This window comes from Polypterus senegalus, chromosome 15, assembly GCF_016835505.1.
Source record: "Polypterus senegalus isolate Bchr_013 chromosome 15, ASM1683550v1, whole genome shotgun sequence".
NCBI lineage: Eukaryota > Metazoa > Chordata > Cladistia > Polypteriformes > Polypteridae > Polypterus > Polypterus senegalus.
Window position 1 is genome coordinate 2,983,315 of NC_053168.1, and position 25,808 is coordinate 3,009,122.

The window sequence follows — 25,808 nt, forward strand, 5'->3', positions numbered from 1 at the left end:
GGTAAAAGGATTTCTCACTCAACATCTCAGAAATAGGAGTGGTAGGCAGCCATGCACAGAATTCACTTGAGCTCCATATGCGCAAAACATACAATTATTCAATTTTAAATCTTTTATTGAGCACATCTCTCAAATTTAAAAATTGTCCAAAATGTTTCTAGGGTGAAAGCCAACCTGGGAACATTGCAATCGAGCTCCAGCCTCATTTGGCCACATGTTTTGAGTGGCGTGGACCAAATTGACATCATTCTGGACCAAAATCTTTAAATGCCTATCAGACCGTTTTGGTGTCCCAGTCCCTCCTAATCCACTAACAGCTGTGTGTTGTCTGGTGGGCTCACAGAGGGGCTTCAAGTGGAGAAGGACAAACAAACTGTCATGGCCTTTACTTCACTATTGGCATGTCGACTTTTCTTGCTCAACTGGAAGAATTCTAACTCACCTCTCTTAAGTGAGTACGTAACTGATGTCCTATACGATTTGAAATTGGAAAAAATCAAATTCTCACGTAGAGGATCTATACAAAATTTTTTAAAACCTGGCAGGACCTCATCAATAACATTTTAGAATAAGCCAGCGTTTCTCAACCTTTAAGTATTTGCGACCCGAGTTTCCATAACAGTTTTAATCGCGCCCACGTAACATTTTTTTGAAAGGAGCCCACTAATACCAATTTGTTCTTTTTTAATTAATGATATATTATAGATGCATATTTTATTATACCTACTTAACTTTTATCGACATTTATCTAAGATGCATATTTTATTATACCTACTTAACTTTTATCGACATTTATCTAAGATGCATATTTTATTATACCTACTTAACTTTTATCGACATTTATCTAACTCTATATTTATTTTTCTAGTATCAGAATGTAGTTTAAGTTAATTTGTTTTGGTTTCAATAGATGTATTTTTCATATTTTTGATTGTTGTTTACATTTTTTCACATCTCCGTGCCCCCCTTTTTGTTACTCCGTGCCCCCCTAGGGGCCCACCCCACAGTTTGAGAACCACTGGAATAAGCGTTTATACTGGGGAGAAACATTCCTTTCCCTCTTTACTACTCTTAACAGTTTAGCTGTGGTTGTTGGCCTTGCTCTCTTTCTCATGAGTGGAGGTTGATTTGATTTTAGTTTTCTTTAGCTTGACTCGTTTCTATGGAACGTTATATGCTTTTAATAAATTCAATAAAAGATTCAAAAAGAAAAAAAAAACAAAGTAAGGAAGGTGTGGGCATCTGAACCCTAACCCTAATCCTGGAGTTTCAATTGCAGCTTTTCAGGTAGCAGGACCCCCATCTTGTGATAAATTTCAATTAACTCCACAGTCATTTTACAAATATTACAATTTTTTTTCATGCTTAATGTGCTGCTGTGAGGAAAGTCCCCAGCAGTCTAGGGGTTGGCACCATCAAAGGTGGCACCAGGTTGATACAAGGCAGGGCAAAGTCCAAAACAATCCACTGACAGAGAGAGCTACATTGATAGCAAAAACGTTCCTGCCCGTGCCAGTGTTGGAGTACAGGGCTGCCCAGCAGTCCCAACTTATTTTTAAGAGTTTATTCCTGCCGATGCCATTTGAATCCTCCATCTCCTGGTCTTTTAAAAGAACATTATGAGGAGCCCCTGACTTGCCTGGGTGTGCATCACAGCAGCTACTGTGGAAGCGTAAAATACGCCAAAGATTGTCACCTTGAAAGAAGGCTCTAGGAGTCAAGGATAGTCAAACTGAGCTGAGCCCCGAACAAGCCAGAAGTTACAGTTAATACAATCCTTTCTTATCATCTTGACCTCGCTCAAAACAACTCATTCACTGCTCAGTCTGACTCCCCACTCCAGCTCGGAAACCACCAATATTTCTTATGTTTTGCCATTCATGATCATTTCTTGCTTCCCTTGTTTTCTAGAAGGTGTTCCCCCTTCTCTGACCTTGGGTGGTCTCCATTCATTATTCTCCCCCTTCTCCATCCTTTTGGGTTATTAAATATTGGTGGTTTTACTCTGAGCTCAGTTAAAAAAGAAATATGTCTTTATTTTACTATTTGCTTGGCATACCTCATTCGTGTTAAAGCTCACACTAAGTTTAATGCTTAGAAGTTTTATATTGACTTATGCTATTACATGAATACATGACTTTTTATTTTCCATACTACACCATAATGACTTTCCACGGTCACAGACACATTATGACACAGGGACAGTGGCATCTCTGCACTAAGGGGAGATGCACTGCATCCTCCAGCAGATGGCACTGATGTGCGAAACGTTAATACTTAGTTAAGGTTGTGAGCTGGAGTCACAAAGATGGTGAAAGGGTGTAGGAGGCCTTCACTGGCCAGTCCAGTTGTTTGTAATTGAAGCCAACCCCTCAAATACAACCTACTGGTTTCTGCCTAAAATGGACTTTAAAAGTTTTAAAGTTTTAAAAGTTCAACAAATGCAATCAAGTCCCAAATTTCACATAATCTCTTACAAGGGAGAGAAACCGTACAAATTCTGGCTTTGAATCAAAAGTGGAACAAGAATCTTGATAAAAGAGGATAACTATTGAAGGAAATGACAAATAGACAAATATAATAGAAAATGTGTTAGAGAACAAGAAAGGAGGCAATCCAAAGCTAATAAGTCCCAAAAACTAACTATTTATTACCCATAATGCCTCAGTATAAGCAGAAGCACAGGTTTTATCTGCACAATCCCCTCTCCTCTCTCCACTGCACTGCCCTCCTCCAGTCAATTCTTGCCTTCCTTTCTCCCAGCTCCGACTTACCTGGATAAGGGAGTACTTCCAGTGCCAGGGCTGCTGCCCATTGGAATTAGTTCCAGGTCATAAGGAAGTCAAATATTGCTGGGAGAAACTCTCCCTGCAGTGCCCACTTGTGGCACCCATGGACCCCAGCCGGGCTGAGCTGCCGGACTACAACTCCTGGCATTCCCTGCTGGTTCCCAAATGGAGTGCTGCTGCCATCTAGCCTCTGGGGGGGACTAAACACCCCTCAGAAACAGTCCGTCCCTATCCTCTTCTTTTATTTCAGTCAGGGAAGGTTCTCAAAACATGTCTGGTGGGGACGCCATTCCATTCGCCTAGAGTTTCCCACTCAGGTGTGGAATTCCTGGTCGCGATGTCTGTCCCTCATCCCGTGAAGAGTTTTCTCTGCCTTGTCAGGGACGTTTGTCTGTCCTTCAGGAGCCTCCTGTCCGGGTAAGGAACCATCCCCTCTGCTGGTCCATCCTGTTTGCCACCTACAGAATATAAAGCCAGAGGGAGGGCCGAGCCGTAGAGATGTCAGGGTGGCCCCGCCTCCTGGGGCTCCACCCAAAAAGCACACAGAATGGAGGCACATTTCTAAAGACAGTACATAATTACATGCATCACAGAAAATACCGGAACTGATACATAACAATTCTATGATGTTATAATTTAAAATGAATGCCTTCATTGAGTCAAACAATTCAAAAGCCAAATTTGTGGTCAAAGAATCAGTGCAAGAGTGAAGGGTAAAGTAAGTGGCCGGACCTGCATTGTGGGATGAATTAAAAAAAAAAAAAGGAGCATGAGAGGAAACTGGGCACAGCGGAAATGAGGATGTTGAGATGGATGTGTGGCATAGCGAAGCTTGAGAAGATCAGAAATGACAGGACTCAGAGGTACAGTTAAAGTTGGGGAAACCTCTTAAAGAAATGCAGGAAAGAAGGGTAACATGGTATAGGAATGAAGTGAGAAGAGAGAGGTAGGCAGAAGAATCATGGATAAGGTCGGGTCCATAAGTGTTTGGACGGCGACACAATTGTCATAAATGTGGCTCTGTGTGCCACCACAAGATGTGATTGAAGTGCAGACTTGAAGTTTTAATATAAGGGGTTTAACAGAAGCATTGTAAGAGCTGTTTAGAACAGACATCCATTTTTAATCATGGACCCCCATCTACAGGGGTTCAAAAATATTTGGACAAACTAACACAGTCATGTATATAACAATCATTTTCAATATCCGGTTGGAAATCCCATCCAGTCCATGACTGCCTCCAGTCTGAGCCCACGGCCATCTCAAGTACTGGGTGTCCACCCCACTGATGCTCTGCCAGGCCTTCACTGCTGCGGTCTTCAGATGCTGCTTGTTTGCTGGACTTTCTGCTTTCAGTTTTATCTTCATGTCCAGTTGGGTTGAGGTCATTTGAATGACTCTGCCATTGAAGAATATTCCACTACTTTGTGTTGTAAAGCACTTGGTTTTCTGTCCCAGTATGCCTTGGCTCCTTGTCCATCTGTACTCTGAAGTGTCGTCCTGTCAGTTGCGCAGCATTTGTTTGACTCTGAGCAGACAGTATAGCGCCCTCTACACTTCACAATTCACCCTGCTACTTCTGCTGGCAGTCGTATCATCACTAAACACCAGTGATTGACTTCCATTGGCAGCCATGCATGATCAGCCCATTACACGGCCTCCACCATGTCCCACAGATGAGTGGCATTCATCAGATCATGAGCCGTTTCTTCTCTTCTTTCCATCATTCTAGTACGTGTTGATCTTAGATTCAATTGTCCAAAGTAAAACTGGTCCAGAACTGGACAGGCTTTAAAAAATGTATTGTGACAAAGTCTAATCTGCCCTTCCTATGCTTGAGGCGTACCAGTGGTCTGCACCTTGTGGTGAACCCTGTGTCTTTCTTGAAGTCTTCTCTTGATTGTAGACTTCGACAGTGACAGGTCAACCCCCCAGAGAGTGGTCTTGGTTTGGCGTAATGTCATGAAGGGGTTCTTCATCACCCAGGACAACATTCTGCAATCATCCAGCACAGTTGTCTTCTGTGGTTGTCCAGACCTTCTGGTGTTGCTGAGCTCACCTGTGTGTTCCTTCTCTTTAAGAATCTACCAAACGGTTGACTTGACCACTCATAGTGTTTCTCTCTGATGCCTAATGATGGCCTGTTTTTATTTGCACGGACCTCATATTGAGCGTTCACAGTGTCCAAATGCAAATTCCATGCTTGGAATCTTTTCCAGACTTTCTACCTGCTTAATAGTTAATGAAATACTGAGGGACCTGCTCACACCTGGCTATGGAGCAGCTAATCCATCAAATGTCCAAATACTTTGGAGACCCTGGGAATGGTAGGCTATGTAGGTAAATGGCTGTCATTCCTAAATGACTCGTACGATATTTTTGGTTATCATATGATATTTTTATAACTTAAATCACATAATGATTGGTTTATTTTGAGTCCATTGTGATGGTCTACAGGGCCAAAATGATGAAAATTGTGTCACTGTCCAAATACTTCTGGACCTGACTGTATGGTGGTGTTGGGATGGAGGAGAAGAGGATGAGCAAAGAGAAAGTGGGTGGTCTTTGTGAAGGGGGATCCAAATGGGAAAGATTAGGAAGGGTACAACAGACGAGAATGGGGGTCAAATATAGAAACCCTATGTGAAACTTTAGATAAAGAAAAAGCGAATAAAGAAGGCAGAATTTTTGAGGTCATGTAGATTTACTTACAAAATATGGTGATGCATCACCTGTTGGATTGCACACACGAGTAAGGATTTCAGTGGACTCTTCACATGTAACAATAAGGCCCCTGTGAGCCTTTGATGCCGCACGTTTTCATGTATTCTGTCCCTGACGATTTGATTATTTTCCCTGCAGGGTGTGAGGAAACCGAAGAAGCGGACATCTACTTTTTAATAGACGGATCTGGCAGCATTTACCCTCAAGACTTCCTGGACATGAAAAAATTCATTATTGGAATGACAAAGATGTTTAGAATAGGGAAGGAAGAAGTCCGCATCGGCGTGGTCCAGTATTCGCTCACCACTCGACTGGAGTTCTCCGTCGCTCAGTATGGCACTGGAAAAGAAATAACAATTGCTGTGAAGAATATCGCCCAGCTAGGAGGGGGCACCGAGACGGGAGCTGCCCTGAAATCCATGGAGAACCACTTCAGGGAGGCAGCGCGAACCCGGCAAGCGAAGGTGCCCCAGTTCCTGATCACAATCACCGACGGCAAGTCTGAAGACAGTGTGGTGGAAGCCGCAAACAGCCTCCGCTCGATGGGCGTGTTGACGTACGCCGTTGGCATAAGGGATGCGGACACGGCGGAGATCGAGCAGATCGCCGGCGTGTCAGAAAGGATGTTCTACGTGAATAACTTTGACTCTCTGAAGCAAATTAAAGATGAAGTCGTCCGAAAGATTTGCTCCAAGGAAGGTAAGTTCCGGTTATCCGATTCAATTCAGGTGCTTGGCACCGAGCTCTGTAAGGGTTGGCCAACCAGAAAGGGGAAGATTCAATGAAAACATCTAGAAATGCTTCCAAGGGGGTCTTTGGGATCCATGTTTTATTTGTACAACTGACATTTAAATGTGCATTGCAGTTTCTCAGGTAACTTAAACGAAGGGGTCCTGTTCTGCCATGGAGCAGGGATGTGGAACAGCTGGAAGAATTTCCCACTCGTCCAAACTGAGATCTTTGACCCACGTGCAAGATGTTGGCACAGCTTAGTCTGAATGCATCGTCACAAATTATTGAGCTGGGCCTCTTTGATCAGATGTGATTCTTTATCGGTGGTCCCAGCCCTCCCAGAAGGTTCAAAATGCCAAACTCCAAAACATAAGCGTGTGGGGTATCATTTCAGACCATTTTAAGGTCGCTGAATACAAATATGGTGTGATTTTTAATCCTTTACAAGGGGTCTAGCCCTCTATCAGTGGGTGACAAGTGACACATTTCTGTCACAATTCTTAGACTTTGAGCATTTTAAGTTGTAGCACATGTTTTAATATTTCAAACATATGAAGTGACTATTCTTGTTTATTATGTGCCTCATGAAGGAAATCGTTAGATTTCTTTATGAACACCCCGCCTTAGGGAGGCCTATGCTAGCACAGCGTATTTTGCAATTAATAATGAAGAGCCTCAGATTTCGGTACATGGCGTACTGTAAGCAGCGTGTGGGCCAAACAACACCCTAGCATTGGCACACACCTCGGACGAGGCTGCACAGTCGACACCAGGGTTTCACAAACGTTTTTTCTTTCCTCTTGCAACTCAATTTTGCCTTTCTTAGTGTCTTCAAGACTCTGTCCATGATGACCATTGCAGATTTGTTATTGACATTCTGGTGTGTGATGGGAGCGGCATGGTGGCACAGTGGGTAGCACTGCAGCCTCGCAGTTAGGAGACCCTTAAGGGTTTGCATGTTCTCTCCGTGTCTGCGTGGGTTTCCTCCGGGCGCTCCGGTTTCCTCCCACAATCCAAAGACATGCAGGTTAGGTGGATTGGTGATTCTAAATTGGCCCTAGTGTGTGCTTGGTGTGTGGGTGTGTGTCCTGCAGTGGGTTTGCACCCTGCCCAGGATTGGTTCCTGCCTTGTGCCCTGTGTTGGCTGGGATTGGCTCCAGCAGACCCCCGTGACCCTGTATTCAGATTCAGCGGGTTTGAAAATGGATGGATGGATGGATGGATATATATTGTGGCAGAGTGAAGGAATGACAGTTGAGCGTATAATAATTTGGGGCACCAATCGTTTAATTACAGAGCAAAACAAGGAACAGAAATGCCCGGCTTGGTGTCTAAATTGGCCCTGGCTTTAGGCCTGCAACAAACGATAAACACCTAGTCACAGTCACAGAGTTACGTCTATGGCAGCTTCCTTCGATAAGTGACGGGAATCTAGTGGCCTTATTCTTCAACAACAACAGCAACATTTATTTATATAGCACATTTACATACAAACAGTAGCTTAAAGTGCTTTACTCCTGGAGAGCAAGGGGCGGGGTCAAGGGCCTTATGGGGTGGAGTCAAGTGGCCTTAAGGATTGGATTCTCGGGAGAGAAGAGGAAGATAGTATTAAGGGGAGCCGCCCCCGCACCCCGTCTTTGTCCAGCAGGTCATTGATGCGTGACAATATAGCTTTGTAAGTCGCTTTGGATAAAGGTGTCAGCTATAAAAAAATAGAATGGGACCATTGGTTCACTAAAGAGTGGATGGTGGCATCTGGACTTCTCAGGCGGCTCACTGCTGCACGACCCTACAAAGGTTTGCCACATCGTGATGGCATCGTGGGCTAATGGCCATGTGCTGTGCTGTGTGTGTTTGAACTACCCATAAGTCATTGCAAACATGTTGCATTGCATGCACTTCTCTCCATTGCAGGGACCGCGTGATTTTCAGTTTGCCCTTTACTTTTTTAAGTTACCCTCGCCTATCACAGGTGTCATTTTGCTTGACTTCTCACTAACTTTAGGACTTGAAAACCTGAAGGTGCAGGTTGAAGTCCCATTGCTGCCACTGTGTGACCCCCCGAACAAGTCACGTCACCTGCCTGAGCTCCAAATAGAAAGACAAAAGAAATGTAACCATTCGTATCTCAGATCGTGTAAGCCATCTTGGCAAATGCATCAGTCAAATAATACAAATAATAATAAAGCAAATGAAGGGTAGGAGGTGACGTGATGGAAGGGTTTAAAATATACTTTGGAATAAGTGCCAGCTCGTATTATAAAGTAAATTCATCAATATGTATACTGTATCCAGCAGTATACTGCTGCTGGATTATGTGAATTTCCCCTTGAGATTATTAAAGTATCTATCTATCTATCTATCTATCTATCTATCTATCTATCTATCTATCTATCTATCTATCTATCTATCTATCATTATATAGCACCTTTCACTCTATCTATCTATCTATCTATCTATCTATCTATCTATCTATCTATCTATCTATCTATCTATCTATCTATCTATCTATCTATCTATCTATCTATCTATCTATCTATCTATCTATCTACCTCACACCAATTTTAGAAAGTCTTTCTTTGCATGTAGAGTCCCAGCCCCATGGCACAAATGGCCGGGCGTTGTGGAGGACATAATAATTTTATTTATATAGCGCCTTTCCCATGCTCAAGGCACTTCAAAGAGCTCTGGTGACTTGATGTCATTTTGGGAGACTTTAGCCGAGTGGGGTGGGTGAATTTTGTTGGACTGCTGGCCTTGTTCGCGTTCTGATGCTTCTGATTTGATATTTTTCAGTGTGCAAGCAGAAGGAAGCAGACGTCATTTTCCTCATTGATGGCTCTGGAAGCATTTATCCTGCTGACTTTGACAAGATGAAAGGATTTATGGAAGCCATGGTGGACAAATCTGACATTGGTCCCGATAAAGTGCAGTTTGGGCTGCTTCAGTTTAGTGATTCACCACGGGAAGAGTTTCAGCTCAACGCCTTTGACAACCAACTGCAACTCAAACAGGAAATCACTAACATGGAGCAGCTGGGAGGCGGGACCAATACGGGGGCGGCTTTGGAGTTTGCCTCTCAGTATTTCGACCAATCAAAAGGAGGCCGCCCTTCGGTCAGGCAGTTCTTGGTCATCATCACTGATGGCGAGGCGCAGGATGAGGTTGGCAAGCCGGCACAGGCCCTACGACAGAAAGGCATCATCATCTACTCCATTGGCGTGGATAATGCCAACACCACCCAGCTCCTGGAAATCAGCGGCAGCATAGACAAAGTTCAGTCTATCAATAACTTTGATGACCTGCGCCATGTTGAAGACAAAATAATATTTGAAATCTGCACAGAGGAAGAAAGTGAGTAGCAGCTTATACTTTACATTTGAAGGGGGGGCAAACTGTGATAAAAGAAATAAATCATCATGAACAAATCGAAATAAAAGAAATCACAAACAAATTAACTTAATCACAAAATGAAAATGAATGAATCATAATGAAATATCAAACTAAAATGAATGAAATCACCAATTAATCATGAAAAAAGAAATCAGGATATCACAAGTAAATAAGTCGTGATAAACAAAATCACAAACCAATGAAATCAGAAGCAAATGATTGAAATCAGTGATTCCATCACAAAATAAAAATGCAGAACTAAATGAAATCATAAAACAATTGCAATAAAATAAATCATAATTAAAACAAGCAAATCATTATAAACAAATAAATTACAAAAGAAATTACGAGCAAATATCACAAACTTAACCACTCCAGATGAAATCACAAAGGGAAGATCACAAGCTTAAATTAATGAAATCACCAACAAATTATGATAAAATAAGTAAATCATCGAAACAAATAATGGCAAAAATAATCACAAATAAAATACTGAAATCACAGACAAATTATTGAAGTTAATGATTTCATCATGAAAGGAGACCACAAAATGAAAATCATGAACTTAATGAAATCAAAAAATAATTATGATAAAATGAATCATGACTAAAATACGGAAATCATCATAGACCAAAAGTTATAAAAATAATCACAAGCAACTTAATAAAATCAGAAACATCCATCCATCATCCAACCCACTATAGGGTCACGGGGGTCTGCTGGAGCCAATCCCAGCCAACACAGGGCGGAAGGCAGGAAACAAACCCCAGCAGGGCACCACAGCAGGGCACACACGCGGCCAATCCACTTAACCTGCATGTCTTTGGACTGTGGGAGGAAACCCACCCAGACACGGGGAGAACATGCAAACTCCACACAGGGTGGACCCGGGAAGCAAACCTGGATCTCCGTACTGTGAGGCAGCAGCGTTACCCACTGCGCCACCACGCCACCTAAATCAGAAACAAATAATTGAAATTCAAGTTAAAGACAAATACAAATCACAAAATGAAAATCACACACTTGAATGAAATCATGAACAAATAATTGAAATCATGAACTTAGCCACAAACTGAAATCACAAAATGAAAATCATTACCTTAAATTAATGAAATCTCAAAATTATGAATTAATAAACATACGACAAAAGAAATTACAAACAAATTTATAAGATCATAAATGTTTAAAATTATGGATTGCATTGTGAAAATCACAAATTAATAAAATCATGAACTTAATGAAATCACAAGTCATGATAAAACAAGTAAATCACTGTGAGCAAAGAATGATAAAAGAAATCATGATGGAATTAATGAAATCACAAACTTCATCACAAACTAAAATGAATGAACGCCTGAGTAAAACATGATAAATCGGGGAAAAACAAATAAATCATTGTGAACAGATCATGACAAAAGAAATTAGAAGCAAATTCATGAAACCACAAATAAATGACTGAATCAATGATGTCATCATAAAATGAAAATCATGAACTTAAATTAATAAAATCACAAAATCAGTATGATAAAAGAAATCACGATTAAACAAGTAATTCATTATAAACAAATCCCAAGTAAGGGAATCATGAACACATTAATGAAATCACAAATCTCCGCACAAACTGAAAATCAAAACTTAATTTAACGAGAACACAAGCAGTTCCTGACCAAACCAGTAAAACTCCCCGATCCATGTAAAGACAGTCCTGTCAAATCTGACCTTCAGCCGTCCCCTCTCAGGACATTCTGGCTCGTTTTGGACAGTAATACTTCATGGCCTGCTGTTGTCTATAAAGCCATCAAATGTTTTCTTTGTTTTCTTCCAGCCTGCAAGAGGATGGAGGTGGCTGACGTGATGTTTGTGGTCGATGGCTCAGGGAGTATCCAGCCAGAACAATTTGTAAGCATGCAGAAGTTCATGATGTCTCTGGTGAACATTTCGGACGTCGGCAAGGACAAGGTGCACTTCGGGGCGGTGGTGTATTCCAACCAACCGGATGAAGCGTTTCGCCTAAATCAATACTTCACAAAGGACGGCTTGAAAGACGCCATTTGGAAAATGCACAAAAAGGGGGGTGGAACGTACACGGCCAGTGCCATGACTTTTGCTCGCGATCGCTTCACTCAGCCTTACGGCGGCCGCATGTCTAACAACGTGTCCCGGGTGATGATAGTCATTACAGATGGAGCGGCTACCGACAGGATCGCTCTGCCTATCGCGTCGAGGGATGTGCACGAGAAGGGAATCAGCGTCTACGCGGTTGGGGTGGGCAACGCGAAGACTCAAGATTTGGAAATTATGGCAGGAACAAAGAACAAAGTGTTTTATGTGGACAATTACAAATCACTGGAGGCACTTCACAAAAACATGAGCCAGCTCCTCTGCAATGAAACCCAAAAAGGTAAGACCAGAAGACCTCAGGGGTGGGTCACACCACAGAAACCTACATGGTGGGAAGATCTCAGGCTGTAAAATGGACAGCTATGGGTGGGGAGGGTCCTATGTGTGTCCAATTAGTAGGCCGAGGCTGACCAGACCCCTTTTCACATAGAGAACAAGTTGGGAATTTGACAACAGAATACGGTGGCCTTCCCCAGCATTATAAGAATACATTTTTTTCCTGAATACCCATAATGAACGTGAATTTTTGAAAATGTGAACACATAATTGCTATTAGTTTAAATGGAGAAGAATGGTCCCCTGGTCCCAAAAATTGACCCTCAGTTTTGCTAATACCAAAATACACGAAAATGGACACAACGGCTAAATAATAAGAAAAATTGTGAAAAGAAACCTGAAGAAGACGCACGTTACTGTCCTCTTTGGTGGTGTTATATTTGGGAATTTCATTTTTGTTTTGCTTACCATCTCGTTCTTCTTCTTTTCCTTTTGTTTACTTGATGGCATGTTGTACACATCCTGTCACACTCCTGTTCATGTTGTCATGGCGTGTGACGTGTGACGTGTGACAAGGCCAGGTTCCAGTATAAATATGGCAGCATCAGAATACCTCAGTTGGACTCCTCAGGCCCTTTTACTTTCTGCACTCTTTTATTGTGTTGCAGATTTAATTTTAAAGGAATAAATTTGATATTTTTGCTCCTCAATTTACACACAATACTCCATAATGACAAATTGACATCATGTGTCCAGAAAGGCTTGCAAGTTTATTCAAAATCAAAACCCGAATCCTTTCATTCCTAGACGTTTTCAGACCCCCCTGTGTTGTGGCCCTCCAGGTTGTGCTCCGTCTGGTGCCTCCAGTTTGCTCCTTGAGATGTTTCTAGAACTCGACTGGAGTCCACCTGTGGCACTCTGAATTGACTGGACGTTGTTTAGAAAGACACACATTTGGGCCAGTGCAGAGAAGGTCACACTGCATGTCGGGACGAACTCCAGGCCATGATGTCCAGCAAAACTCTCTGTAGACCTCTGGGATGAAATTGTGGTGAGGCATGGATCACAGTAAACATTTGTAAAGCTTTGAGTGTTCCCAGAACCCCAGTAGCCTTACAAATATGAAATAATAATATGAAATAATATTGATATTTTGTAGCTAGAGAAGCCATATTGTGTACTGTTGTCAGGGTCACGGTCTGTGTTTCTAGGGGCGTGGACTCTGGGGTCGTGACCTTGACTTAATCCCCAGATAGCATTAAAGGTCTGCCTTTTGCTCTGCGCTTTATCTGATCTGCATATAGAATCCTGATTTTCATTTTGACTTATTGTCTGTTACTCTTCACATCTTGCCTGATTTCCGACTGTTGCCTGTTAGTTGACCTTCATTTTTGCCTCTTGTCTGGGTTTCGGTTGCTTTTGTTTATTTTTGTTTTCTTTTGTTTTTTATTTTGCCCCCGGTTTACTGATGAAATTAGTTTTCTGTTTTTCTGCCGAGTCATAATAATTATGGGTTATATAGTGTAGACTGATGGACAAATATGGCAAACGCATCCATAAATCTACAAACCTTAATTAATTAATTAATTAATCCTTGAGATTAATAAAGTGGGTGGCACGGTGGCGCAGTGGTAGTGCTGCTGCCTCGCAGTTAGGAGACCCGGGTTCGCTTCCCGGGTCCTCCCTGCGTGGAGTTTGCATGTTCTCCCCTTGTCTGCTTGGGTTTCCTCCGGGCGCTCCGGTTTCCTCCCACAATCCAAAGACATGCAGGTTAGGTGGATTGGTGATTCTAAATTGGCCCTTGTGTGTGTTTGGTGTGTGGGTTTGTTTGTGTGTGTCCTGTGGTGGGTTGGCACCCTGCTCAGGATTGGTTCCTGCCTTGTGCCCTGTGTTGGTTGGGATTGGCTCCAGCGGACCCCCGTGACCCTGTATTTGGATTCAGCGGGTTAGAAAATGGATGGATGGATGGATTAATAAAGTATCTATCTATCTATCTATCTATCTACAATGAAGTGTGTAGAAAGTGAGGGGGTCTGAAGATTTTCTAAATACAGTGTTCGTACTATCAAGTTCGTACTTAACGCTACTTGTCTTTATTTTCTAGAGTGAGGATTCTTTGTTTTGTTCTGCCCCTGATTTGATTGCTGTCCCACAGGTTCACTCGTGTCCTTTGGTTTTGTTATTTTGATCCATTTTCGACTTTTCTGCACATGTATCTGTTTTCGATTGCAGCTGGGTTGCCCTTGATTCTCGATGGTTTTGGCTGTCTCTGTAATACCCTTAACACACTGAATTTAAAGAAGTTGGGATCCATTGGCTTCATAAGGAGTTTTTGGCAATCCCAAGGCACAAAGTTTGTGTCCAGCAGCTTCCTCAGGCAGGATGAGCTGCTGACGAGGGGGTACCACCCTGAACGAATTACTCAGCAGAGACAAGTGGGGCCATGTAGCAAGGCTGAGGGAGACGCACACATACAGGGCAACAAGACAAAATCCAGAATCAAAAATCAAAATTCCAAATTACCTGAAGAACCCTCTCACCAAGTGCTCTCGGGTTTTTCCCTCACAATGCTGTGGCAAACACTTCACCCAGGAGAAGACTTAACAAAATAACATCTGTTTGAATGCAAAACTCAGAATCTCATCTCTGCTTTTATCAGCTGATGTGGTCCTGCTGGCTTCATCGGGGGGTAACATCAGGTGCTCTGAGGTGGTATTCTGTCAGGTGGAAAGCGGCTGAGATGAGGATCAGCACCTCCAATTCCGAGGTCAGGGTTCTTAGCCATCTCCAGGTTGGGGTGGAGGTGCTGCTTCAAGCGTCATTTCTCAGGGTCTTGTTCATAAGTGAGGGAAGATGGAAGCGGGAGATCAAGTGGTGGACTGGAGTTGAGTAAACAGATATGCAAACGTTTTACTGGTCAGTTGTAGCGAAGAGAGAGCTGAGCCTAAAATTAAAGCTCTTGATTTTACGCATTGATCGGCGTTCCTTAACTCAACAATATCAACAAGTGTTGGGTCATGACCTGAGGGAACGCAGATACGAGCAGGGGAAATCTTCCTTCGTGGGGTGTCTGGGCACAGCCTTAGATGAAGGGTGACATTCGGAACGAGCTTAGAGGAGGTGGAACAGTTGAGGTTTGGGCATTGCATTAGGACACCTCCCTGCAGAGCTGTTTCTGGCATGTCCAGCCAGGAAGTGGCCATGGTTCTCTTTCGGCAAAGAGTGCTGAGGTGGTGACAACTGCCCTTCCTTTAGCAGAAGAGCTCAAATATTTTGGGATCTTCTTCACAAGACATGGGATGAACAAGTGAACAGCTGTTCTACAGAATCTCTACTAGGCTGTGACGGTGAAGCAGGAGCCGAGTCTATAGACTAAACATTTGGTTTAGCGGTTGATCTCTATCCCTGTCCTCATCTATGGTCTCAAACTGTGGGTAATGAATGAAGGAATGAGATTGCAGGTTCAAGGGGCAGAAATGAGGTTTCTTTGCAGGGTGGCTGGGGGACAAGTTCAGGAGAGACTCCGAGCCAGAGTAGGGGGTTTGGGGATGTCTTAAGGATTCCCAAAGTGGGTGCACTTCCAGGCATGTCTCACCAGGTGGAGACCCTGAGTCAGACACGGGACACGCTGGAGGGATTATACCTCTCAGGTGGCTTGGAGATGCCTGGGAATTTCCCAGGAAGAGCTGGATTGTGCAGAATAGGCAAGGCTATCTGTCCAGGCTGACCAGTTAGGCTTGTTGCCACCACGAGCGACCTGAGGAAAAGTGGTTCAGGAAATGAAATGAGATGACATGAGACAAATTGATCATACGCACCTTAATTGATCCATGATTTGTATTTTGTCTCCTTTTTTCATTAGAATGTGAAGTTCTAAGAGGAGACATCGTGATACTCTTGGACGGATCTGAAAGCATCAGCAAGGGGAACTTCACGATCACACTACAGTTTATGAAGGAGGTGGTGAACCACTTTAAAATTGGAGAAAAAGAAGTCAGAATCGGCGTCGCACAGTTCAGCACTTATGCGCGCAAAGAGTTTTACCTGAACGAATTCTACGCCAAAGAGGATATCTTCAAAAGAATCGATGCCATAGATCAAATAGAGGAAGGAACCCGCACCGGAAACGCTCTGACGTTTGTCCGGTCCTTCTTTACTGCCGAGGCTGGGAGCAGAAAAGCTCAGGGTGTGCCGCAGAACCTCCTCATCATCACGGATGGGGATTCCAAGGATCCAGTTGAAGAGCCAGCTAAGGCTTTACGGGCAGAAAACATCAACATATACGTCATCGGTGTGGGAAACTTGAATGACTTTGACCTGATAAAGATTACCGGAGATTCAAATCGCGTTTTTCCAATCACTAACTTCAATGCTCTTGAAAACATCAAGCAGAAAATTTTCGATGAGCTCTGTCAAAAAGAGGAAGCCAAGTCTGGTAAGTGCCTTTGTTTTTATTTCACACTTACATTTCCCTTTTTTTTTTTTAAATCGATTTCTGTCCCTGATTAGTAACAAAAAATAACACACAATGGCATGAAAATAACAGCAAAGCAAATGCCATGTAGCAAAGTGGCCTCAGATCATCAGGCCACTTCTGAAGGTAACGCACACTCTCTCGTAAGGAGGTCCTCGCTGTTGATCATCTCCTCGGTGAAAGACGCCTATGCTTGGGCAGTCGTCCTGTTAAAGCCCTTAGCCCGGAAGGGGCGGGGTCAGTGGCTCTCACTGGGCTACTTAGTTAGAACATGACAAGGCTGTAAGCAACAGTGCCCCCTGTCAGCCAGGGGTGGTACTACTGATCCTCAGACACTCAAGCATGACTAAGGTTTGTGGGAGTAATCCATAAACTTGGATGACGGGAAAGTGTGCAACACCAAATTATTTATTCGGTCACATCCATAAAGTCCAGAGATGAGTGACCAGGCTGATATGGGGGCTGAGAGGTCAGAGCTATGAGGAGACATTGAAGGAGTTGAACTGTTATGGTCTAAGCAAACAGAGATTAAGAATTGACAGGACAGAAGTGCGTAAAATAAGAAAGGGAATTAGTCCAGTGGATCCCAGTTATCACTTTAAAACAAGATGCTGATGCTGAACACAAACCCAACGGGCCACCTCAAAACCAGTTCCCAAAAAGAGAGAAGTAATGATAGTTGGGGACTCAATCATTAGGGGGATTGAAGCGCAGGTGTGCTCCAGAGAGAGAGAGAGTCTCGTACGGTGTGTTGCCTTCCGGATGCTCAGGTGGGAGACCTCCCTGGAAGTGTGGATAGGCTCTTGGCCAGAGCGGGGTGGATCCAGTTGTCATTGTCCACGTTGGAACAAATGACATACATAAGGGTAGTCTGTCAGTTCTGCGATCCAAATTCAAAGAGTTAGGTACCAAGCTGAGGAGCAGAACTGACAAGGTAGTCTTCTCTGAAGTTCTGCCTGTGCCACGCGCCAGTCCAGGTAAGATTGAGGAGATTAGAAGGCTTAACGCGTGGCTCAAATCTTGGTGCAGGGTAGAAGGGTATAGGTTTATGGGGCATTGGGACTTCTTTTGGAACAGATGGGACTTGTTCCGCCGTGACGGGTTACATCTGAACCGGAGGAGCACCAATGGATTGGGGAGGCGTATGTGTAGGCTAGTCGAGGATTAGGGGGCAGGGAGTTTAGGACAGGCCAGGTTGAGATCTATACATGGAAGAACAAACAATGGTGTAGAAATAAAAATGCATAGTAATGTAAATTCTAAGCAAACACGTAAATGTAGAAGGATTACCACATTAAAAATAGCTTGACTTAATGCTAGAAGTATCAAAAATAAGGTAAGTGAGTTGGAGTTGTATGTAGCACAGCATAATTATGATATTATAGCAATAACGGAAACCTGGCTAAATAACAAAGATGGGGATGAGTGTAACATAGAGGGATACACAATATTAGGAAGAATAGAGAGGACAGAAAAGGAGGTGGGGTTGCTGTTTATGCCAAACAGGATTTAAATGTAAGTCATCTTCAGTTGGATGATGAGCCCCATCTTAGTGAGGACGTGTGGCTTCGCCTGGAAAATATTTGGGAAAAAGGTCTTATTTTAGGAGTGTGTTATAGACCACCCAATTCAGACAGTAATTTCAACAAAGTAGCACAAGAGCAAAAGTACGGCAGTGACCTGGAGAAGAAACTTCAAGAATAATTAATCATTAACAGAAGGTCCATTTTGTTTTTTTGTCAAACTCAAAATGGTGCCCAAAAAAAATCAAAGTGTATATGCAGAAACTAGAAGTTTTTTTTTAGCTGAAACGTATAGCTAAACACCACCCACAATCGTCCAGAGAATTTCTTTGATTATTCCACAAGCTCGGATGACAGGGCAGTGCACACCATCGACCTTTTGTTTCATCACATCAGTAAAGTCCAGAGATGAGTGACCAGGCTGATTCAGGGACTGAGCGGTCAGAGATATCCGGACACACTGAAGGAGTTGACCCTTTACATTTTACGTACACAATGATTAAGAATCGACAGGACAGAAGTGCTTAAAATTATGAAGGGAATTAGTCCAGAGGACTCCAGTTATCACTTTAAAATGAGATCTTCAACAAGAACGTAGGGACACAGATTGGAAACACGTTAACAGTAAATTTTGCACAGCGTTTTTCCACACGCAGATAAGCACAGACCCCTGATTACAAATGAGTGTGACCGACAGTAGAACTTGAAGGTGTGATGCTGAACACAAAGTAACACAAAAACGAAGGTACGGCAGTGACCAGGAGAAGAACCATCAAGGATAATTAGTCATTAACAGAAGGTCCATCTTATTTTTCATCCAACTCAAAACAGTGTCCAAAAAATCAAAGTGTACAGTTAGGTCCATAAATATTTGGGCAGAGACAACTTTTTTCTCATTTTGGTTCTGTACATCACCACAATGAATTTGAAATGAAACAACTCAGATGACGTTGAAGTGCAGACTTTCAGCTTTAATTCAGTGAGTTGAACAAATAAATTGCATAAAAATGTGAGGCAACTAAAGTATTTTATTGTAACACAATCCCTTCATTTCAGGGGCTCAAAAGTAATTAGACAAATTCAATAACTGGAAATCAAATGTTCATTTCTAATACTTGGTTGAAAACCCTTTGCTGGCAATGCCAGCCTGAAGTCTTGAACTCCTGGACATCACCAGATGCTGGGTTTCCTCCTTTTGAATGCTCTGCCAGGCCTTTACTTTCAGTTGCTGTTTGTTTGTGGGCCTTTCTGTCTGAAGTTTCGTCTCCAACAAGTGAAATGCCTGCTCAGTTGGGTTAAGATCAGGTGACTGACTTGGCCATTCAAGAATTTTCCACTTCTTTGCTTTAATAAACTCCTGGGTTGCTTTGGCTGTATGTTTTGGGTCATTGTCCATCTGTATCATGAATCAATTTGACGTCACTGAGCTGGATTTGAGCAGACAGTATGTCTCTGAACACCTCAGAATTCATTCGGCTGCTTCTGTCCTGTGTCACATCATCAATAAACACTAGTGTCCCAGTGCCACTGGCAGCCATCACACTGCCTGACTCCACCGTGTTTTACAGATGATGTGCTATGCTTTGGATAATGAGCTGTTCCAGCCTTCTCCATACTTTTTCTTGCCATCATTCTGGTAGAGGTTGATCTTGGTTTCATCTGTCCAAAGAATGTTTTTCCAGAACTGTGCTGGCTTTTTAGATGTTCTTTAGCAAAGTCCAATCTAGCCTTTCTATTCTTGAGGCTTATGAGTGGCTTGCACCTTGCAGTGCACCCTCTGTATTTACTTTCATGCAGTCTTCTCTTTATGGTAGACTTGGATATCGATACGCCGACCAAGCCCTGGAGAGTGTTGTTCACTTGGTGGGCTGTTGTGAAGGGGTTTCTCTTCACCATGGAAATGATTCTGCGATCATCCACCACTGTTGTCTTCTGTGGACGTCCAGGTCTTTTTGTTGCTCAGTTCACCAGTGCTTGCTTTCTTTCTCAGGATGTACCAAACTGTAGATTTTGCCACTCATAATATTGTAGCAATTTCTCGGATGGGTTTTTTCTGTTTTTGCAGCTTAAAGATGGCTTCTGTCACCTGCATGGAGAGCTCCTTTGATCGCATGTTGTCTGTTCACAGCAAAATCTTCCACATGCAAGCACCACACCTCAAATCAACTCCAGGCCTGTTATCTGTTAATTGATAAGACATAACGACGGACTTGAACACACCTGCCCATGAAATAGCCTTTGAGTCAATTGTCCAATTACTTTTGAGCCCCTGAAATGAAGGGATTGTGTTAAAAATACTTTAGTTGCCTCACATTTTTATGCAATCGTTTTGTTCAACCCACTGAATTAAAGCTGTAAGTCTGCACTTCAACTGCACCTGAGTTGTTTAATTTAAAATTCATTGTGCTAACGTACAGAACCAAAATGAGAAAAAAGTTATCTCTGTCCAAATATTGATGGACCTAACTGTATATCCAGAAACTAGAAGTCTTTTTAGCTGAAATAAATAGCTAAACACCACCCACAATCGTCCAGAGAATTTCTTTGATTAATCAACAAGCTCAGATGACAGGGCAGTGCACACCGTCGCTCTTTTGTTTCATCACATCAGTAAAGTCCAGACATGAGTGACCAGGCTGATTTGGGGACTGAGAGGTCAGAGCTATGAGGACACACTGAAGGAGTTGATAGGACTGAAGTGTTTAAAATAATAAACGGAATTAGTAAAGTGGACCCCAGTTATCATTTTAAAGTGAGATCTTTGACAGGAACATAGGGACACAGATGGAAATGGGTTAATGGTCAATTTTGCAAGCACTTTTTCTTCACACAAAGAACCTTAGACCCTTTGTTTCATCACATCAGTAAAGTCCAGAGATGAGTGACCAGGCTGATTCAGGGACTGAGAGGTCAGAGATATCAGGACACACTGAAGGAGTTGACCCTTTACATTTTACGTAAACAGAGATTAAGAATCAACAGGACAGAAGTGCTTAAAATTATGAAGGGAATTAGTCCAGAGGACTCCAGTTATCACTTTAAAATGAGATCTTCAACAAGAACATAGGGACACAGATTGGGAACACATTACCGGTAAATTTTGCTGAACGTTTTTCTTCACGCAGATAGGCACAGACCCCTGATTACCAATGAGTGTGACCGACAGTAGAACTTGAAGGTGTAATGCTGAACACAAAGTAACAAAAACAAAGGTACGGCAGTGACCAGCAGAAGAGCCATCAAGGATAATAAGTCATTAACAGTAGGTCCATCTTGTTTTTGGTGAAACTCATAACGGTGCGCAGAAGCTCGTTAGAAACTAGAATAGTTGAAATGAATAGCTAAACACCACCCACAATCGTCCAGAGAATTTCTTTGATTAATCCGCAAGCTCGGATGACAGGGCAGTGCACACCGTCGACATTTTGTTTCATCACATCAGTAAAGTCCAGACATGAGTGACCAGGCTGATTCAGGGACTGAGAGGTCAGAGCTATGAGGACACACCGAAGGAGTTAACCCTTTAAAGTTTACGTAAACAGAGATTAAGAAGTGACAGGACTCAAGTATTTCAAATTATGAAGGGAATTAGTAAAGTGGACCCCAGTTATCATTTTAAAATGAGATCTTCAACAGGGACGTTGGGATACAGATGGAAACGGGTTAATGGTAAATTTTGCACCACAATTTTCTTCACACAGGGAACCTTAGACCCGTCATTACAAACGATTGTGACGGAAAGTAGAACTTCAAGGTGCTATGCCGAACACATGGTAAGAAAGATGTGGAGAAGAGAAGAACCATTGAGGATAATCACCACAAATGTAGTCCAGCGAAAGCCAGAAACGAGACGTTTATCAAACCAAAATGAATGCCTAAACACTAAGCTCAATCACACAGAGAATCTGCACACTCGGCTGAGCAGGAAGTGCACAAGGCCAGCCTTTTATTGTGTCACATCGATAAAGTGTATAGTCGAGCGAATAGGTTGATTCCAGGACTGAGAGGTGTGAGTGACGAGGAAGAGAATGAAGGAGTTGAAACTTTTCACTTTAAACAAACGGAAACTGAAAGGTGAAACGACTAAAGTGTTTGAAATTGTGAAGGGAATTAAGATGGTGGATCCCAGACGTTTCTTTAAAAGAAATTCTTTAGCAAGAACACATGGACCTTGTGAAGGAGAAAGTTTACACAGATGTTAGAAAGAACCACAAAGATCCACAGACACATGGAATAAGCGACCAAATCGCGTGGTGGGCCGCAGTTACTTTAGGAGCCTTCAAATGTCGACTTGATGTTCTTGTGGAGAGTCTCAGTGACCGGGCGGAGTGGTGGCTCTGAGGCTGGAGATCTGCGGAAGGTTCTCGGTTCAAATTTCGTAAACGCCAGAAGTGACTCTGCTCCGTTGGCAAGGCCCTTAACCTCCAATTGCTGTGTCCTGGGTATGACGTTAACCTGCATCCAGGCCTGCAGGCAGCTCCTCTAACCTGGGGGTTGATGGCAAGATTGGCACTCCAGCCACTGTAAAAATGTTCACACTGTTCCAGTGTGTTTGCTAGGGTGTCACCCGGGTGTCACAGCTGAACTCGGATCTCAATCCGGGAGGTTTTCTGTGTGTGATTGCAGCAACACGCTGTAATCCGCACAGGCTCCCAACCTCTCCCCTGTCTCGATGAACTTGGTGGGCTGAATGTCGCCCCCAGTGAAAAGCGGTCTGCCTGCTTATTTCACCGCAAACCCAGTACGGGGTGCCCTAGTGATTTATAACACCATTATGTGTTCATAACATTTATTTTCAGAGACCAATTTTGATATTTATGTCTATCAGTGGGTGTAAGTAGGTGGTCCCGGACCCCTAGGGATTCCCATATTTTGCACCATGGTAAACTCCTGCCGATATTTAAATTTTCACATAGACAAAAAGCGTGAAGAAAGTGAAGGGGCCTAAAGACTTTGTGAATCCACTGTAAGCGATACCAGCATAAAACTTCACTAAATCTTCAGTCTTCACCTCAAAAGCCGAGTTTAATCTTCTCTTTAGAACTTCCTGGAAAAGACGGGAACAATTCTGAGTGATTATCTTAATACATAAGAGCAATGAAAACATCATGTCGTGTCGCACTCAACTTTATGGGGTAGAAATAAAGAAGCTCTGTGACGGCAGGCCGGCCTTTAGTTTGATGGCCTGCTAATAAATGTGAAGTCAGACGCTAATAATGTGTGTTTATCTTACGTAAAGCCGCAGGACGTCTGAAGAGACACCCCGGGTGGTCCGCTCTGTGTGTCCTCCCTTGATACCTCAGTCAAGCACTCGCATTGCTTTTGAAAGGGCTTACAGTGTTTAAATGTCAGTTTTCATTTTGTACTCAATGAAAAATTGGAATTATTACCTTAAGAACTGAATAACCTTAAATGTAATCGAACTAAAACGTTATTACAAAATGCCTAATTACAGAAAAGCATTTTTAAATCGGGTAGAAGATAAAACGAACCATAAATTCAGGACGTCCTGTCAATCCTGGCAGAACTGGGCACTCCTCAGACAACACGGCGGCCCACCCACCCCCTCACCCACATTCCATACGGCCCACTAATATGACCGCACCTCCACTTAGACGACAACCCATACTGATGAGGAAGACTAAATTTGGGAGGCGACATGCAGACATGCAGACGTTCTAAAATCAAATCAGAGTCTTCTCACAGTCAGTGCTGTATTAATAGAAAGGCAGGGGTAGGGAGCCCTCCCGGAGTATTGACTGCTGCAGCCCCCCTGCTCTCCCCCGTATTCATTTTCTGTAGATGCTTCATCGTTATGCTGTTTTTTTTGCTTTTGGTGCATTTCAGCTTTCTCTTATTTTTTCTTATTATGTAATTACTACATAGAATTATATGGTGCTGGGATTTAAACTGCACTTTATAAGAATACATTGAGATGAATAAAAATGATAAATCGGTAAACCGATAAAGTTGGAAAGTGCTACATGAGACAGATGAAGGATAGAATAGACTAGATAGATAGATATGAAAGGCACTATATAATAGAAAGATAGATAGAGTGAAAGGCACTATATGATAGATGGATAGATAGATAGATATGAAAGGCACTATATAATAGATAGATAGAGTGAAAGGCACTATATGATAGATGGATAGATAGATAGATATGAAAGGCACTATATAATAGATAGATAGAGTGAAAGGCACTATATGATAGATGGATAGATAGATAGATAGATATGAAAGGCACTATATAATAGAAAGATAGATAGAGTGAAAGGCACTATATGATAGATGGATAGATAGATAGATAAGACACTATATAATAGCTCGATATAAAGGCACTACATAATAGATAGATAGATATAAACGCACTGTATGACAGATAGATTGATAGGAAATGCTCTATATAATAGATAGATATAACAACAACACCATTCATTTCTATTGCACATTTTCATACAGATGATGTAGCTCAAAGTGCTTTACAAGATGAAGAAAGAAAAAAGAAAAAATATAAAAATTAGGCAACACTAAGTAACAAAGAATACAGTAAGGTCTGGTGGCCGGGAGGACAGAAAAAACAACAAAAAAAAAACTCCAGAAGGCTGGAGAAAAAAACAAAATCTGCAGGGGTGCCAAGGCCACGAGACCACCCAGACCTCCTCACATCAATAATCTCAATCAGTCCTCATGGTTTACAGGCTTCACGTGAAAGAATTAGATGATGCTGGTCATGTGGACCTTCAATCCATCAATGTAAGGACTGCATGGTGCCCTGATGAGGTGGTGGGGACACTGATAGCCACCACAGAAAACTGGAAAGAGAACAGCAGAGAAAGTAGGGGTTAGTATGGATTGTGGAGATATGATAAAAATGATAATTCAGTGCATATACAGAATATCAGGTTATGAGAAAGCCATGTTACAATAATAAGTTTTAACAGTTTGTTAAAATGCTCTACCATATCAGCCTGGTGACTTTCTCTCAGTAAACTCGTATTCCAGATTTGAGGTGCATAACACCAGAAGGCCGCCTCACCACTTCTTTTAAGTTTAGCTCCTGGAATTCTAAGCAGACCCTCATTTGAAGATCTAAGGTTACGATTTGGAGTGTAAAGTCCGAGGCCTTCTGAAATATATTATGGAGCAGATGATTTAAGGCTTTGTAAACCAACGGCAGTATTTTAAAGTCAATTCTAAATTACACAAATATATACAGGGTGGTCCAGATCTAATTATGCAGATCCAGATCGTCTGAATGACTTTGATTTATACGGGGTCAATTCCAGTTCGGCGCGATGACGATTCTTCATGTCGTCAGTTCGCACACTTCTTGATGGTCTGGGATTTTTCGGGTGATTTTCTATACAATAAACTTAATAAGTTATAGCGTAATGAAAATTGCATAATTTGACCTGGACCACCCTATACATAAAGGCACTATATAATAGATAGATAGTGTAAAAAAGACAAGCACAAAACAAAGGTTTGGGGCAACACTGCGACCCTGTATATAGTTGAAATACAAAATAAATAATGCTTTGCAGCAATTGAATGTCAGTGTAGATGTGAGTCTGAGATTAGACTGTCCAAGATAGCGACACTTCCAGTTAAATAGAGGCCAGGCACGAAGAGGCGGGTCCAGGTGGGTGGGCACCGGAAGTGACATCAGAGATGATGAGGTTGTCAATCATCTGGTCTGCAGAGGGAGGAAGTCTAGAGGCTTCAGTTTACAGTATGCAGCACCACTCTGTGGATCGGTGAGGAATTACC

At 42.5% G+C, this 25,808-nt stretch overlaps 1 protein-coding gene across 4 annotated transcripts in view; it reads left to right on the top strand.

The window, feature by feature from the left end:
- The window catches only part of LOC120515362 (collagen alpha-6(VI) chain-like), a 325,957-nt gene that overhangs the window by 85,945 nt on the left and 214,204 nt on the right, over positions 1–25,808 (top strand). For all 4 annotated transcript variants that reach the window (XM_039736240.1, XM_039736241.1, XM_039736242.1 and 1 more), the window contains exons 7-10: positions 5,652–6,212; positions 9,042–9,599; positions 11,464–12,039; positions 15,898–16,470. In XM_039736240.1, coding sequence (XP_039592174.1) covers positions 5,652–6,212; positions 9,042–9,599; positions 11,464–12,039; positions 15,898–16,470 — 2,268 coding nt within the window. The remainder of the gene's footprint in view (positions 1–5,651; positions 6,213–9,041; positions 9,600–11,463; positions 12,040–15,897; positions 16,471–25,808) is intronic.